Raw genomic sequence first — 16017 nt, forward strand, 5'->3', positions numbered from 1 at the left:
AGGGAGCAAGTTACACAGATTTCCAGAACAGGCACTTTCATGAGGAGAGAAGAAGTGCAAAGGCCCTGAGAGGGGACTTATACCTGGCTGAGTTTGCCAGAGTGAGAGGAGCAGAGCACTTAAGTGACAGGAGAACAGTAAAAAATGAGGTATAAGAGCAAACAGATGGAACAAAACATGCTGGGTTTTGTTTATCAATAAAAACACTAGATTTTACTCAAAAGAACTTGCTCTTTGACCTGCCTGTGATCAGTGCTGTGAAATCCTTTGCTGTGCTCATCCTCCATCAGCCCAGCATTTCAAGTGCTCTCATGAGCATCCTGATTTTTCTAATCTACCTTCCTTTCAAAACTGTAGGAAATATCTCATTTAGATGGTCTCTGTACCTGCTGCTAAGCTGCCCAAGCATTCCAGAGAAAAAGGAAATTATTTCTATTGAACACTGATACAAACCCCTTGATTTCAAGAGACCTGAAGCTCAAGGTATTAAAACCCTTCTTTGCAGTCCTTCACTCTCCATAGCGGACCATTTGTTTCTACACGAAGACCAAAACTACTGCAATGATCTTTAGTCAACTTAATGCCAGTTTTTCTTTTTCCTCTGTAATTTCATCTACATCTGATTTTCTTCTTATCCCAAAGAAAGAGTAGCTTTATTCCTTTGTTGATATCAAAACCTCAGATGAATTGAACCCACCTCCTCCTTTCCTATTCTTTTTTAGAAAACTGCTTTATCGAGACTTACATTCAATTCAGCCATTTAAAGTGTATGTTTGATGGTTTTCAGTATATTCATGGGTATGTGCCACCATCACCATGCTCAAACCTAGAACATTTTTATCACCTTCAAAAGAAACCTCACACCCTTCAGCTTTAAAATCTTTACCCTTCTCACCCCATTCCCAGCCTAACGCAACCACCAATAGGCTTTACATAGGCTTTATATCTCTAGAGATCTGCTGTTCTTGACTTTCATATGGATAGGATCATACAGTATATGCATGTGTATCTGGCCTTTCTCACTTAGCATGACTTTTTCAAAGTTCAGGCACACCGTAACAAGTGTTAGTACTTCATTCCTTTTATGGCTGAATAGTATTCCACTGTGTGGATATATAACATTTGTCTGCTGATGGACATTTGGCTTGTTTCTATCTTTTGGTAACTATGAATACTGCTTTAAACATTCATTAAAAATTTGTGCGTGAACATACTTTTAAAAATTCACTTTATGTGCTTTGTTTTTATTGTGATAGTATACATAACACGTGAGCGTTGTGCACAATAAGGAAGCACCACATGTTGATCTCATTTGTCTGACACTTGGCTTCAGCTAACTGGCAGCTGAGAGCAGCATGAGAAATGCTGCAGTGCTGTTCTTCCTAGGCAGAAAGCCCTCTGGTTGGGAATGGTGGGAGAGGGAGCCCTTGGTTCTTGGCTGCCACGGTTTGGAGTGGAGCTTGTGCCTTGCTGAACTGGGAAGAGGAAGGGAGAAAACAACTGTCTTGGTTCTAGTATCACAGACTCTTACGGAATTCTTTCTACCAAATTTTCATAAACTTTCTTGCATTGATGACTTTTCATTTGCTGTTTGCTTTTAAAATCATTTCCAGAGGCACTGAGTTGTTTGGGTTTTGTTGTCATAATTTTCACCGGATTCACTGGGGATGGGTCAGCAGAGTGGGGAGTGCTGTCATCCCAGAAGTTAATCTCCTCATATCCTGCCTTTCATCAATTCTGATAATGCTCTTGTATCCACCATTCCACACTTAGGCCTTGAACCACCTTATTTTGCTATATCAAGAGGTCAATTCTCAGTCCTAAGCTTCTTCAGCTTTTCAACAGCATGTGACACAGTTAACCATTCCTCCTCTGACTTAAATGAACTCATTCCTTAAGAGTTCCACACAACTTTGAGTTTTCCTCCTATCTCACCACTTTTTTTCTGTCTCAGTCCTGCAGGCTACCAATCCTCCAAGAAAGTTACAAATTCTGGAGTGCATATCTTAGGCCAAAGTTCCCTTTTCTCTTTACGTATATCTTCCCTAAAGAATCTCCTCCAGACACATGATTTTTCAAGATCTGCATACTGATGATTCTCAAATATGCATTCCTAGCCCTGATTCACAGTCAACTACCTTTTCAAAAAGTCTATAACATCTCTATTTGTATCTTTGACTCAACAGTTTCAAAAGAAAAACCTTTGTTCAACACTACTTGATGAGATCATGGCTTCCAATCTTTGGTCTTCTCCCAACTTGTCCATACATATCCTTGATTCTTCTTCTCCTTTCAAATCCAATCTACTAGCAAGTATATCTAGAATCAATCCGACCAGTTCTCACCACCTCATCCATTCATCCTGTTTTAGGCCATTGTCATTTCTTGTCTGGATAAACAAAATAGCTTCCATTTCCCACTTCTCTTTCCCTGTGGTGATGCTTTCCCTAGCTGTCTACATAGAAGCCCTAGTGTTAATTTTAAAGTGTTTATCAGTTCATATCATTCTTCTGTTTAAAAGCAATGGTTTCTACTGTTTTGAATAAACTCCAAATCCCGTATCACAGTGAATAAAGCCTTACATGATCTTACACTTTCTTCCCTCTTCGAGCCAATTTCATAGCCCCCACTCTCCCTCTTCCACTGTGTTCCAGCTTCCTATTCCTCAACATCTCCATCGTAGTTTTCTCAGAGATCTACCTCTGCCGTTCTCTCTGCCTGCAATCTTACTCCAGATCTCCCACAGCTGATTTCTTACTGAGGTGTTGGGTCAAAGTTATCTTCTCACAGAGACCGTCCCTCACCACCTTATAGAAGGCACTCTATCATGTTGTCTTTTTTTGGGGGGTGGGGGCGCGTGGAGGGGGCGTGGTTATAGGACCTTAGTTCCCCAACCAAGGTTATAGCCAGGCCCCAGCAGTGAAAGCACTGAGTCATAACAACTAGACCATCAGGGAATATTCTTGTTTTATTTTCTTCATAACAAGAACAGCTCTCAAATTCAGCATGAATACTTAATGATGAAAAATGCTAACCTGGTTATTTGTGCCTTGATTATACTCAGATTCTTCCAAGATCTTGTTCATTACCTCTTGCTCTCTCCACTGGCTACTTCTATCTATAAACACTCTCAGGTTTCCCTCTATAATTAAAAAAAAAAAACACAACCTTCCTTTGGCTCAGCTACCATGGTCAAATTTATGTTTGACTCTTTGCCTCACTCCTCAAAAGAATATGTAAAACATAATGTAATTGTTCCTTACTATTCTCATTATTTTTTGGTTTCTTAGGGTACAGGTCACAACTGTTCCACATCAACTACTTTACTGAAGTTAGTCTCCAAAAGGTGACAATGATATCCCACTAGTCAAAATAAAAGGTTTTTTTCATTCTGATTTTTTTCTCTACATTGAATTTACTGTCTTTCCCCTACCCCCATGAGTAACATATGCTCATTTTAAATAAAAGCAGGAATATAAAATTAAAACTCTACCTATTGGAGATAAAGCATTACTACTTTTTGCTATGTATGTTTCCAGAGCTTCTCAGTACAAGCATATGAATTTAAAAATAAAACTAAGCCAGAAATAAAATGATACTACATATTTTATTTCATATACTTAAACGAAAACCTTAATATACTGGACTGGCCTAAAACCATGTTCAGGTTTACTTCATGTTTAATGTGAAAGAGTAACTGAAGAGAACAAAGTCCCTTCTATCACTTCAGCCTACTCTTATGCACGTACTCTACCAATCAAAACCTATATAATCTGTATTTTACCAGTCAGAACTTCTTAACTACAGCGGCTACAATTCAACTGTAAGTATTCAGGGGGAAAAAAAAAGTTGAAACAAACATTTAAAAACCACTCATAAATCTATCATTTTTCTTACAAGGTAGGTGATAAAAATCTGTTGTTACTTGAGTTAATCACATCACAATAAATGATTCAAGTGTTTAAAGGAAGTGTGAAAACCAATCAATTGATTTGGTACTTACAGAGAAATATGAAAACAGTACTTCTTTTCAATTTAGGAGGAAAGCTGGCAGGTTTAAACTTATTGAGTTGGTACACTGTTTTCCAATGTGGCTTATAAACATCACTACATATACTATACTTCATGACTCACCTAAGAGACTTTCAGGTTTAATTGTGACAGTACTTAGTTTTTGCCCACCAGACTGAGAACCTATCCCAGCATAAGATTTGTTTCCACTATAGTTCCTGAACATACCAGTTCCTTTTATATCACATTTATGCCAGTAGCCCATCAATAATGATGCTATATAATTACAAATGTATTATAGTATCCATTGAAGGGCAGTGACTACACATGCTCATCTCTTAGCTTCTATTTACCTAACTTTGTGACATCCTTTACGACGAATTCTCAGCAGGAATCAGGCTGCTCAACTAAGGATAAAGTTCGACTCCTTAAGTTAAAAGTGTTGTGAAATCTTTTAAGGTAAAAAAATAAGTAATAATCATTACAAATATTCAGAAAGATTAACATTTCCCCAATTTCTAACTTGTAATAGAAATAAAGGACAAAATCCTTAACGTGCCAACAAACAGATGTGATTACACAAACATACTCATAATCTGGCTTTTTCGGTATGAATATATCTTGTGTATCATCTTCCATGTGTTGTAAGTCAGCATAGAGGTCTGCAGTTCCACTTGCATTAAAATTTCCTTGAATATTTTGGCTGTATTGTTGAAGACGCTTCCATAAGTCATTATAAAGCCGCAATAATTTTGGGTATTCTCCTTCAAATGCCTGTTTCAAAAACATAGAAGCTGCCAAGCAAAACAATAAAATGGATTAGATAAATGATAAAACAATAAAATGTAGCAAATAAAGTTTCTTTTGTATATGAAAACAGTACTACAAATAGCCTATACCACAGGACAAAACAAAAGTGTGTTTTAATAAGGCTTTTCAAAATAATGCCAGTAGCAGTAATTTTCCTCCCAGACTATTTACTGCATTTGATATATGTACCATATATTGGGTTGGCCACAAAGTTCCTTTGGTTTTTGAAACTTAATCTATAAGGAAACAAACACATTGATGAAAAAAGTTGAAGACTTTAATTTTTTCTTTCAAAAACTGATAAAATACATCAGGAAAAGTATTTATACATCAGGATAAATACATCAGGATAAAAGTCAGGAAGCATTAAAAAAAAAAAAACCGATTTACCCATGATTTACTCAAATTAACATTTACAGAATACTTCTTCCAAAACATCAAAGTAGCCATTGTTTTCAAGTACACATGAAATATTTACCAAAAATGACAACTGCTAATGCCATGAAATCATCTGAATAAATTTGAAAGGTTTCAAATCATACAAAGTATGAAAAACCAAAATAGTTTTAGATAAGAAATTAGAAAGATATATTTAAATGATCCTGGGTAAAAATCCAAAAGTAGAATTGCTAGATCAGTCCTATATTTAATTTTCTGAGAAACCTCCATACTGTTCTTCATAGTGACTGCATCAGTTAATTATATTCCCACTAAGAAGGTATAAGGGTTCCCTTTTCACTACAACCTCATCAGCACTTATTATTTCTTTTCTTTTTAATACTAGTCATTCTAACAGGTGTGAGATGATATCTAACTGTGTTTTTTATCTGCATTTTGCTGATGATTAGTTATGCTAAGCATCTTTTCGTGTACTATTGGCCTTCTATATATTTTCTATAGAAAAATGTCTACTTAGATCCTGTCCATTTTGTTTTACTGGATACTTTGGTTTTTTGCTACTGAGTTGTATGAGTTCTATATATATATTTTGGATATTAACCCCTTATCAGGTATGTAATTTTCAAATATTTTTTCCCATTTAGTGGGTTGTCCTCTCATTTTGTTGATGGTTTTCTTTGCTGTAGAGATGGTTTTTTGTTTGATATAATCCCACTTGTTTTGTTGCCTTTGCTTTTGAAGTCAAATTTAAAAAATCATAATGAAATATGACTATATACCTGTTAGACTGGCTAAAATTACAAAAATCAAATGTTGGTGAGTACAGAAATACTAAAACTCTTATATACTGTTGGTAGAAAAGAAAAACTGATCATTTTGCAAAAAAAGTCTGGCATTTTCTTAAACTGTTAAAGATACACCTACCATATGGTCAAACCATTCCTCTTCTACATGTTTATTCAACAGAAATAAAAGTATATGTCCATATAAAGATTTATATATGAACACTCAAAGCACCTTGATTTGTAATAGCCAAAAACTGGAAACAACCCAAATTGTTCATCCACAAGTGAATGCATGTACGAACTGTAGTATACTTAACAACAGGATACTATACAGAAGTACACATTACAATATGGATGATTCTAAATACAATCATACTGCATGAAAGGCAAATAAGAATCCATAATACATGCTGTATCATTCAATCTGTACATAGTTCCAGGAAAAGTAAACTAGCTCAAAGTGACAAAAAGCTTGTCAAGAATTTGCCTGGGGAAGGAGAAAGGAGATGGCAGGGAGAGGAATTATAAAGGGATACATGGAAACTTTTGCTGACAAGTATATTCACTGATCTTCACTGCTGTGATGCTTTCATGGGTGTGCATGTATGCTGAAACTTAACAAAACTGTGCACATTAATTATGTTCAGGTTATTGTATACCAATTATACCTTAATTAAAAAAACTGTTTAAAAAAATCTCAGTGAGGACTTCTTTGAAATCCCTCCTCCCCAATAAAGAAGCCATTCACCATGGCCCTGAGTGTTCCCACATATTCCTGCAGGGTTATGTCAACAATGAGAGGCCCTAGTTGCTCCTTATCCAGGCCATTTATGTGTAGCAAGGTTTGCATCTGTAGCAAGGTTTGCATCTGTAGCAAGTAGCCTTGAAAGATGAAGTAACTTCTTCAGCACATAAAGAGCAGGCTTGCTTACTGCTTACAGAAAAAATGGCAGATTCTCCCAGCTTAAGAGAGACAAACTCATGGCATACTTACCACTGAACTGCGTCTCCCTGTGAGACCTGGAGGTGTGGGGAGCCAAAAAACTAAGATGCCAATGCTCACGCAGCCTGGTATGCTGAGTAATAAAGTCCTTCTGCTCTGACCCAGGAGTCTCATGTCTTCTGACAATGTCCAGAGCACTTTGGCAGGCTACCCTTTCTAAGTAGGGTAAATATCTCAGATCTTTCACAGTTCCTGAGCTCCTCAAAGCTAAATCATATTCATTTCATTATAGGAATCTGCTTTTTGCCTTCCCATTTACCACAATTTCCAATTTTATTTATGTAACATATGTTTCCCGTACTTGACTATAAACTCAATGAGAACAAGGACAAGACTCATTTTCTTCAATGCATATTTGGTACTCAACACAGTGCTTGACATAGTAGAAATTAAGTAAGTATCTCTTAATGACAGAATAAATTAAGTTTTGCTTTTCATTGGACAGTATGCTCACTTTCACAGAAATCTTTTCTATGCAGAACAATCCACTGTTCAGAGTTTCAGAAAGCCAAACTGTGACTATATCATCTCAGTAAACGTGACTGACTCACTGATTCTAAGTTACTTAAATCAAATACATTTAAAGTTTACAAATAAATATTGTGTGGTAATTCCTGAAGTTAAATTCTACTTTACTTTCTTTTATCAGTAGGTTTAAAATGTTCACATCAATTACCTATAAACTTGATTACAATCAATTATTTATTTGATAAGTGTCTGTAGAACTTAACTGCATATCTAATAATCTAATAAATCATTTACAGATAGAAAATGACAGGTTACTAATTCCCGGTTACTAAGTAATCCATTACTCAGATTATGCCTTCATATGAGCAATTGAGCAATATTGCTCAATTCTTTTTGAGCAATAACTAGTGACTCCAACATAGACACTAACATGGAGAGGAAACTCATCTTTATTTCAGTAGCTTGTTTTATGAAGATTTCTTCATAGCAATGAACACTGTAAGAAATTATTTATTAGTTTGCGTTGACTGTCTGCGCTCCCTCTTCAGAATGCAAGTATAATGAGACAGGGATACTATTTGATTTGTCTCTGTATTTCCTTTACCTAGAATAACACCAGGCATTGAATTACTGAATGAACAAACTGAAAAGAGAATGAAGAGGACCTAGGTATGGAATTAAATCTTTCCCCTAGATTCTAATAGCCTAGACTTCATTACCTCACTCCTCCTAGACCCCCTAGTTTATCCCAGAGCTGCAGCTCTCACAGATCTGGCTTTAGTCTTGAGTAGCCGTGCTTAATCTCAGCCTGTGTGTCTGACTCTGCCAGCACATCTCCCTGTGTGAAGACGCAACAACTCATCTCTCAGCCATTGACTGGAGTCCTGACCAAGAAAGGGCATCACTCCTGAAAACTCCCATCAGCCTCCAGACAACCAAATCCTGGTCAGTGTGAAATCTGGAAGGTGGACTAATCAACTCAACAAGTATTTGCTGATCATTTACTATATGACAAATGCTGTTGTAAATGGTGCATATGCACCAGTGAACAAAAGAAGCAAAGTTCCTACCCATGAGGAGCTTATGCTCCAATGAAGGAGAAAAACAGCAAACAAATTAGTATGTAACATAATATCAAGGTTAGAGAATAGTGATGTTGTTGTTCAGTAGCCCAGTCATGCCCGACTCTTTGCAACCCCATGGACTGCAGCATGCCAGGCCTTCCAGTACTTCACCATCTCCCAAAGTTTGCCCAAGTTCAATGCACTGGTGATGCCATCCAGCCATCTCACCCTCTGATACCCCCTTTTCCTTCTGCCCTCAATCGTTCCCAGCATCAGGGACTTTTCCAATGAGTCGACTGTTCACATCAGATTATCAAAATACTGGCGCTTCAGCTTCAGCATCAGTCCTTCCAACAAGTATTCAGGATTGACTTCCCTTAAGATTGACTGGTTTGATCTCCTTTCTGTCCAAGGGACTCTTAGGAGTCTTCTCCAGCACCACAGTTTGAAGGCATCTATTTTTTGCCATTCTGCCTTCATGGTACAGCTTTCATAACCATATGTGACACTGGGAAGACCACAGCCTTGACTATATGGATCTCTGTCAGCAGAGTAATGTCTCTGCTTTTCAACACACTGTCTAGGTCTGTCATCACTTTCTTGCTAAGAAGCAATAGTCTTCTGATTTCATGGCTGCAGTCACTGTCCGTGGTGATTTTGGAGCCCAAGAAAAGGAAATCTGTCACTACTTTCATCTTTTCCCCTTCTATTTGCCATGCAGTAATGGGGCCGGATGCCATGATCTTAGTTTTGTTTAATATTTAGTTTTAAGCCGGCTCTTTTACTCTCCTCCTTCACCCTCAACAAGAGGCTCTTTAGTTCCTCTTCACTTCCTGCCATTAGAGTGGTATCATCTGTGTATCTGAGGTTGTTGATGTATCTCCTGCCTATTCCAGCTTGTAACTCATCCAGCTCATGATGTGCTCACGTACAGATTAAACAAGCAGGGTGACAGCAGACAGCCCTGTCATACTCCTTTCTCAATCTTGAACCAGTCAGTTATTCCATACAGGGTTCTAACTGTTGCTTCTTGACCCACATACAGGTTTCTCAGGAGACAGGTATTGGTCTGGTATTCCCATCTCTTTAAGAACTTTCCACAGTTTATTATGATCTACACAGTCAAAGGCTTTAGCCTTTGTAGTCGATTAAACAGAAGTAGATGTTTTTCTGGAATTCCCTTGCTTTCTCTATGATCAAGCAAATGTTGGCAATTTGATCTATGGTTCCTCTGCCTTTTCTAAACCCAACTTGGACATCTGGAAGTTCTTGGTTCACATAAATCTGATACCTAGCAGCAAGATTTTAAGCTTAACCTTACTATCACGGAGATGAGCACAATTGTCCAATGGTCAGCACATTCTTTAGTACTACCCTTCTTAGGAACTGGGATGAGGATTGACCTTTTCAAGCCCTATGACCACTGAAGGGTCTTCCAGATTTGCTGGCATATTGAATGCAACACCTTGATGGCATCATCCTTTTGGTTCTGAATAGCTCTATTGGAATTCCATCACATCCACTAGCTTTATTAATAGCAGAGCTTCCTAAGGCCCACTTGACTTCATACTCCAGAATGTCTGACTCTGGGTGGCTGACCACACCATCATAGTAATCTGGGGATAGGCCGTAGCATTTTATTTACTGATGACAGGGAGGGCCTCTTTGAGTGAAGTAAGGATATGACCCATTTGGATGCCTTGGGAAAGAGTGATTTGGATAGAGGAAATAGCAAATGCAAAAGATGTGAGGTAGACAACCCCAGCAGAGGCTGCTGCTCTTATTTTAACAACCTGCCATGCTCTTGGCCCGAGAGAGTAAGCCTCCTAGCTAAGTTAAGTCCCTCCTTTTTAAGTACATTGCTACCCATTTCTAGTTCATTCCTTTCCTAATAGGCTCAGTTCCCAAAACCTGTCTTGCACCTAAATCATCTAGTACTATGAAAGTAAAGGAGGGTTTGGTATATCTTGGAAAGTATTTTCTGTTTTGTAATTGCATTAGCTGTATTTTGCTACACAATAAACTGCCACAAATGTAGCTGCTTATTTTAAAAAACATACATGTATTATCTCACAGTTTCTGTGAGTCAGACATGCTGGGTCCTCTGCTTCAGGGTCTCTCCTAAGACTCCAATCAAGCTGTCAGCCATGGCTGGAGTCTCATCAGAAGGCTTAACTCGGGGAGAAGATTCCAAGCTCATGTGGCTGGCTGTTGTCAGGATTCAGTTCCTGATGAACTGAACTGGATTGAGGGTCTCAGTTCCTAGTTTGCTGTTGGCAAGGGGTCAACCATACAAAGTGGACCACTCCGATATGACTGCTTATTTTATCAAAGCTTGTAATCCAAGAAGGCAATAGAGAGTGCTTGCTAGTAAAATGGAAATTACACTCTTATGTTACCTAATCATACAAGGGACCTCTTCTTTGCATGGTCTATAGATTACAAACAAGTTGTACCTGTATTCAAGGGGAAAAGATTATACAAGGGTGTAAATATCAGGAGGGAGGGATCAATGGGAGCCATCTTAGAATCTATCTGCCCCAATAAAATGAACGATACTTCATTCACATCAATAAAAATGATAAAAAGTGAAATGCTGAGGGCCACCCAGCAGTCTGACAAAGACCTACTTTTCAAATACTGATACATTATAGACCTGGTGGCTCAGGCAGTAAAGAAGCCGCCTGCAATGTGGGAGCCCCGGGTTCGATATCTGGGTTAGGAAGATCCCCTGGAAAAGGGAATAAAAACCCACTCCATTATTCTTGCCTGAAGATTCCCATGGACAGAAGATCCTGTTGGCTACAGTCCATGGGGTCGCATGGACCCCATGGTTAGTTAGTCAACTGAGCAACTAACACAGACTATATTATTCCTTCCTATTTAACAGTTTCATATAAAAAATCGTTTACAGTATTGTTGAAAAATAGACCAAATACACTACAGAAATAGTTCCAGAATAAAATAATGGTAAGTCAATTGCACCCAAGGTAATGAATTTTCCCATTACTCATAAAAAGAACTTTTCCTTCTAAGTTCCAGAAATGTATGGTCCAAGTTATATATTAAAAGCAATCAATGTTTATATGACCTAAAACTAATTATAAATGTATTTTATTGAGGATTAATATGTCTTTTGATTTAATTTCAAAGTTATGATTTAATAAAACTAAAATCAGAATACAAAACAGACCTTTTTAAAGCTCAGAGAAACCCTATTTAAGATGAACAGATATTAAAATGGAAGCTTTAGATGGAAAATCTGACCAAAGCCTGAAACATTAAGCTTTGAATGAAGAAACTGAGTTTAAAAAAAGCACACACAATCTAATATCAGCCACTTGCACAAACTACACTACACACACACATAATTAAGATGCAATAACTGTCTGAAAATATCCAGATATGGAGCCTAAGAGATTTTTTAGGTTTTGTTTTTTCATAATAACAGCAATACAAAGTATGGTATCCAGTACCAACTGGGTATGTATTCTATGCCATACCCTTCCCTTTTAACAGGAATACAAAGTATACACATTCTTCTCCAAACTCTTAATTAGTTAACTTTGAATCCATATATGATATAAAGATGACCACCCTCATTATCTCACAATAAATGCTGCAACAAAAATAAAGGTCACCTTCAACTTCTTACCCTCTATTCCCCTATAAATGTTTGTCTTTAACTTTCTTCATAGGAACAAGTGTCCATTCTATACATGATCAATTATTCAACTTCCACACTTATTGTCATTCTATTTCAGCTCCTCCTCTACTACTCTCTCCTGTATTTTCAGCCTCCAATTAATTTTTTATAAAAAGACTGAACATGCTCTCATTGTATAAAAAATAAAAAACACAAATAATATGGCAAACACTTTCTCTTGACCTTCCAACAGTTAATGAGGAGCCACTGTCCTGTCACTGCTTATAATCATAGTCTACATACATCTCCTTGCCTCCTCCAGGCTGTAACCCAACTTCCAACTGCCACAATGCCACTGAAACTATTTTGGTAAAAGTCACAGTATCAAATGAACCTACCTACAGACCAGAAACAGACTCACAGACATAGATGACAGACTTGCAGGTGCCAGGGGGGAGCAGGGAAGGAGAGGGATAGACTGTGTGTCTGGGGTTATCACCACTTACCAGCTTGATGATGTTTTATCTATCATAACCCTAGCCAGTTTTCCTTGACTGCTGCCAGTTATTTTGGAGCAAATGACAACATCATATTATTTCATCATAAATACTTCAGCATATATCTCTGATGGTAAGACTATTTTTAAAAAGTAACCATAGTTCCCTTATCAAACTTTACAAAATTAACAATCAGTGACAGCATCTGTATGACTGACCTGTGATTTTTTTTTTTAGCTTGTTTATTTAGGACCCATAAATAGACCATATATTATAATTATCTGATATATCATGAAGCCCCATCTATAGTTCCTCTCTTTTTTATTCCTTTTAATTCTTTATTTAAGAAACTGGGTCATTTATCCTCCAGAGCTTCCCGGTCTGAATTTTTGCTTATTGCACCCTTGGATCCCTGTATTTCCTGTAAATTATCAGCTGGATCTAAAACAATACATTTCAACCTTGGCTGCACACTGAAACAACTCTGGAAGCCTAAAAAAAAGTCCTGATGCTTGGGTCTCAACTCAGAGACGTTAATGCAATTGCAGTATAGGCTGTGAGATTTTTAATATGCAACTAAGTTGAAAACCACTGCAGCAGTTAAGAGATTTGACCTGTTTCCACAGTCTGTTATTTCTGGTGAGCCTACTACATATGTATCATATGAATTTATATGGCAATATGATGTGTACTCAGTTGTGTCCAACTCTTTGCGACCCCATGGACTGTGGCACGCCAGGCTCCTCTGTCCACGGGATTTTCCAGGCAAGAATACTGGAGTGGGCTGCCATTCCCTTCTCTAAGGGATCTATCCTACCCAAGGACTGAACCTGCATCTCTTGCGTCTCTTGTGTTGGCAGGCAGATTCTCTACCATTAATTTGTATATTGTTTGCCTTTTTAATATGGACAGTCCATTAACAATCATTGCCCAGTTCTACTAAGAGATTTCAAGATGAAGATAACATTCTTTGAATGTTCTTTGATTATCTGTAACATTCTTTGTACACTTATTACAAGTGATATTTTTACAAATAAAACTTCTGGCATCAATTATTCAACTTCTCTTATCATTTGTAGGAAGGTCATTAAAAATGTTTTTCCCCTTTATTTACCACTTTTCAAAGCAAGGAGTAGATTTCCATAGTATCCCCAAGGGTAATCAGTATTTCTTCACTTACATCATTATGAGCCCATGGATTTGATGGACTTAACCACCGTCGACTATCTTCTTATTGATGCTAAATTTATTCCTTCTCTTGTAGATATCTATTCAAATTGTTTCCTGGGTCCTACTAATTCAATCCTAACAGTCTTGGTCTTCATATCTTTCTTGCTTTCTAGTATACAGGCTTAGAAAATTATCCTGCACATTTTTTACCTCTAACCCTGAATTAGCCACTTCTTCAAAGAACTGGGATTTCTTTCAATGGGAAATCAAGTTTTAAATCCACAGCATTGGTTTTAGAGAGGTTCAGGACCAATGAAACGGTCATTATTTTCAGGTCTTTACAAGTGGACAGAGCTATGAAATGTTTGCAGATCAAATTATATATCTTTAAAGAAAAAATATCAGTTGATCTCATCCATTTTTATATCTTGTTTCACTGATGCTGAAAATCCAGATTGAGTCTGATACCAGTATACTGGTACAAAGGCTTTGCTCATAGCTCAGTTGATAAAGAATCCACCTGTAATGTAGGACACCCCAGTTTGATTCCTGGGTCAGGAAGATCCACTGGAAAAGGGATAGGCTACCCACTCCAGTATTCTTGGACTTCCCTTGTGGCTTGGCTGGTAAAGAATCCGCCTGCAATGTGGGAGACCTGGGTTCGACCCCTGGGTTGGAAAGATCCCCTGGAGAAGGGAAAGGCTACCCACTCCAGTATTCTGGCCTGGAGAAGTCCATGACGTCACAAAGAGTTGGACACGACTGAGTGACTTTCACACTATACAGCACAAACAGCAGTCTGAGCATAACAATAACACTACCAAGAATAACATGACTGTTTAGAAGAGTTACTCTGTTTGGGGGGAAGTTGTTATTATCCTATAAGTATATCCTAGTAGGGCTATAAAAACAAATTACTCTGTTTAAAAGTAAAACAGTCAAACAGATAAACAAGGACCTACTATTACTATATAGCACAAGGAACTATATTCAATATCTTGTAATAACCTATAATGGAAAAGAATCTGGAAAAGAATATATATATTGTATATATATATATATATTACACAAATATATTGTATATTCAGAGGAGTCTAGCTTTCATCCCTGACCTCTCCAATGTATTCTTCACACGCTCCCCCTCTATCAGTAACCATTTTGTTCTGGATTTTAAGGTTTAGTCTTCTGTTTCTAAAATATAAGCAAAAATGTACATTTATTTATACCACTGCCTTTCTTATTAGCACACTGTAGACGTGTTTTTCTTATATTTTTAAACTTAACAATATAACTAGGAGATTGTTCCATAGTAGTATATAAAGATATTCCTCATTCCTTTTTTGCTTCTCACTCCTTTTTATAGCAGCATGGCATTTCATTCTAGGATGCACCATAATTAAAATAACCCCCTAGTGATGAACATTTGGGCTGTTTCCAGGTTTTCCCAAATAATGATGCAATGAACAGCCCTGTGAATATATCTCTTCATATTTTTGATAGTATATTTATGGAATAGACCCTTTGAAGTAGAACTGCTGAATACAAAAAAGAAAAAGTGAAAGTGAAAGTTGCTCAGTCATGTCTGACTCTGTGACCCCACGGACTATACAGTCCATGGAATTCTCCAGGCCATAATACTGGAGTGGGTAGCCTTTCCTTTCTCCAGGGGATCATCCCAACTCAGGGACTGAACCCAGGTCTCCCTCATTGCAGGTGGATTCTTCACCAGCTGAGCCACAAGGGACACCAAGCAACTGCTTATATAATTTTGTTAGGTCCTTATCTATTTTGTTAGATAATTTTGTTAGAAATTCTTCTAAGGTTTAGATGCTTAAGAATAATGTGTGAGAGTGACTATTTCCCTACAGGCTTGCCAGCAGAGTGTGTTATCAAATTTCTTTTTACTTATGGCTAATTTGATGGGGTCACAAAGAGTAGGACATGACTGAGAGACTAAACAATTTGATAGATGAGAAATGATGTTTCTGTACACTTTTACTTTGCATTTTTCTATATATGGTGACACTGAGAATCTTTTACAAACAAGATATATTACCAACCCTTTTTCATTGAGGTAAGTTATATTTTTCTCATTTGTTATTTTATTTTGCTGAAGAGTTTTTTGGCCATGTAAATTTTTTAACAGTCAAATGATCAAACTTTT

General features: G+C 37.3%; 1 protein-coding gene across 2 annotated transcripts in view; it reads right to left on the minus strand.

The window, feature by feature from the left end:
• The window catches only part of COG5 (component of oligomeric golgi complex 5), a 279105-nt gene that overhangs the window by 66245 nt on the left and 196843 nt on the right, over nucleotides 1-16017 (minus strand). For both annotated transcript variants that reach the window (XR_009600484.1, XM_042248525.2), the window contains exon 12: nucleotides 4601-4805. Coding sequence is in view for 1 of the 2 variants with exons in the window: in XM_042248525.2 (XP_042104459.1) it covers nucleotides 4601-4805 (205 nt within the window). In the remaining variant the exon portion in view is untranslated. The remainder of the gene's footprint in view (nucleotides 1-4600; nucleotides 4806-16017) is intronic.

The sequence above is a fragment of the Ovis aries genome, chromosome 4 (assembly GCF_016772045.2).
Source record: "Ovis aries strain OAR_USU_Benz2616 breed Rambouillet chromosome 4, ARS-UI_Ramb_v3.0, whole genome shotgun sequence".
Classification (NCBI taxonomy): domain Eukaryota; kingdom Metazoa; phylum Chordata; class Mammalia; order Artiodactyla; family Bovidae; genus Ovis; species Ovis aries.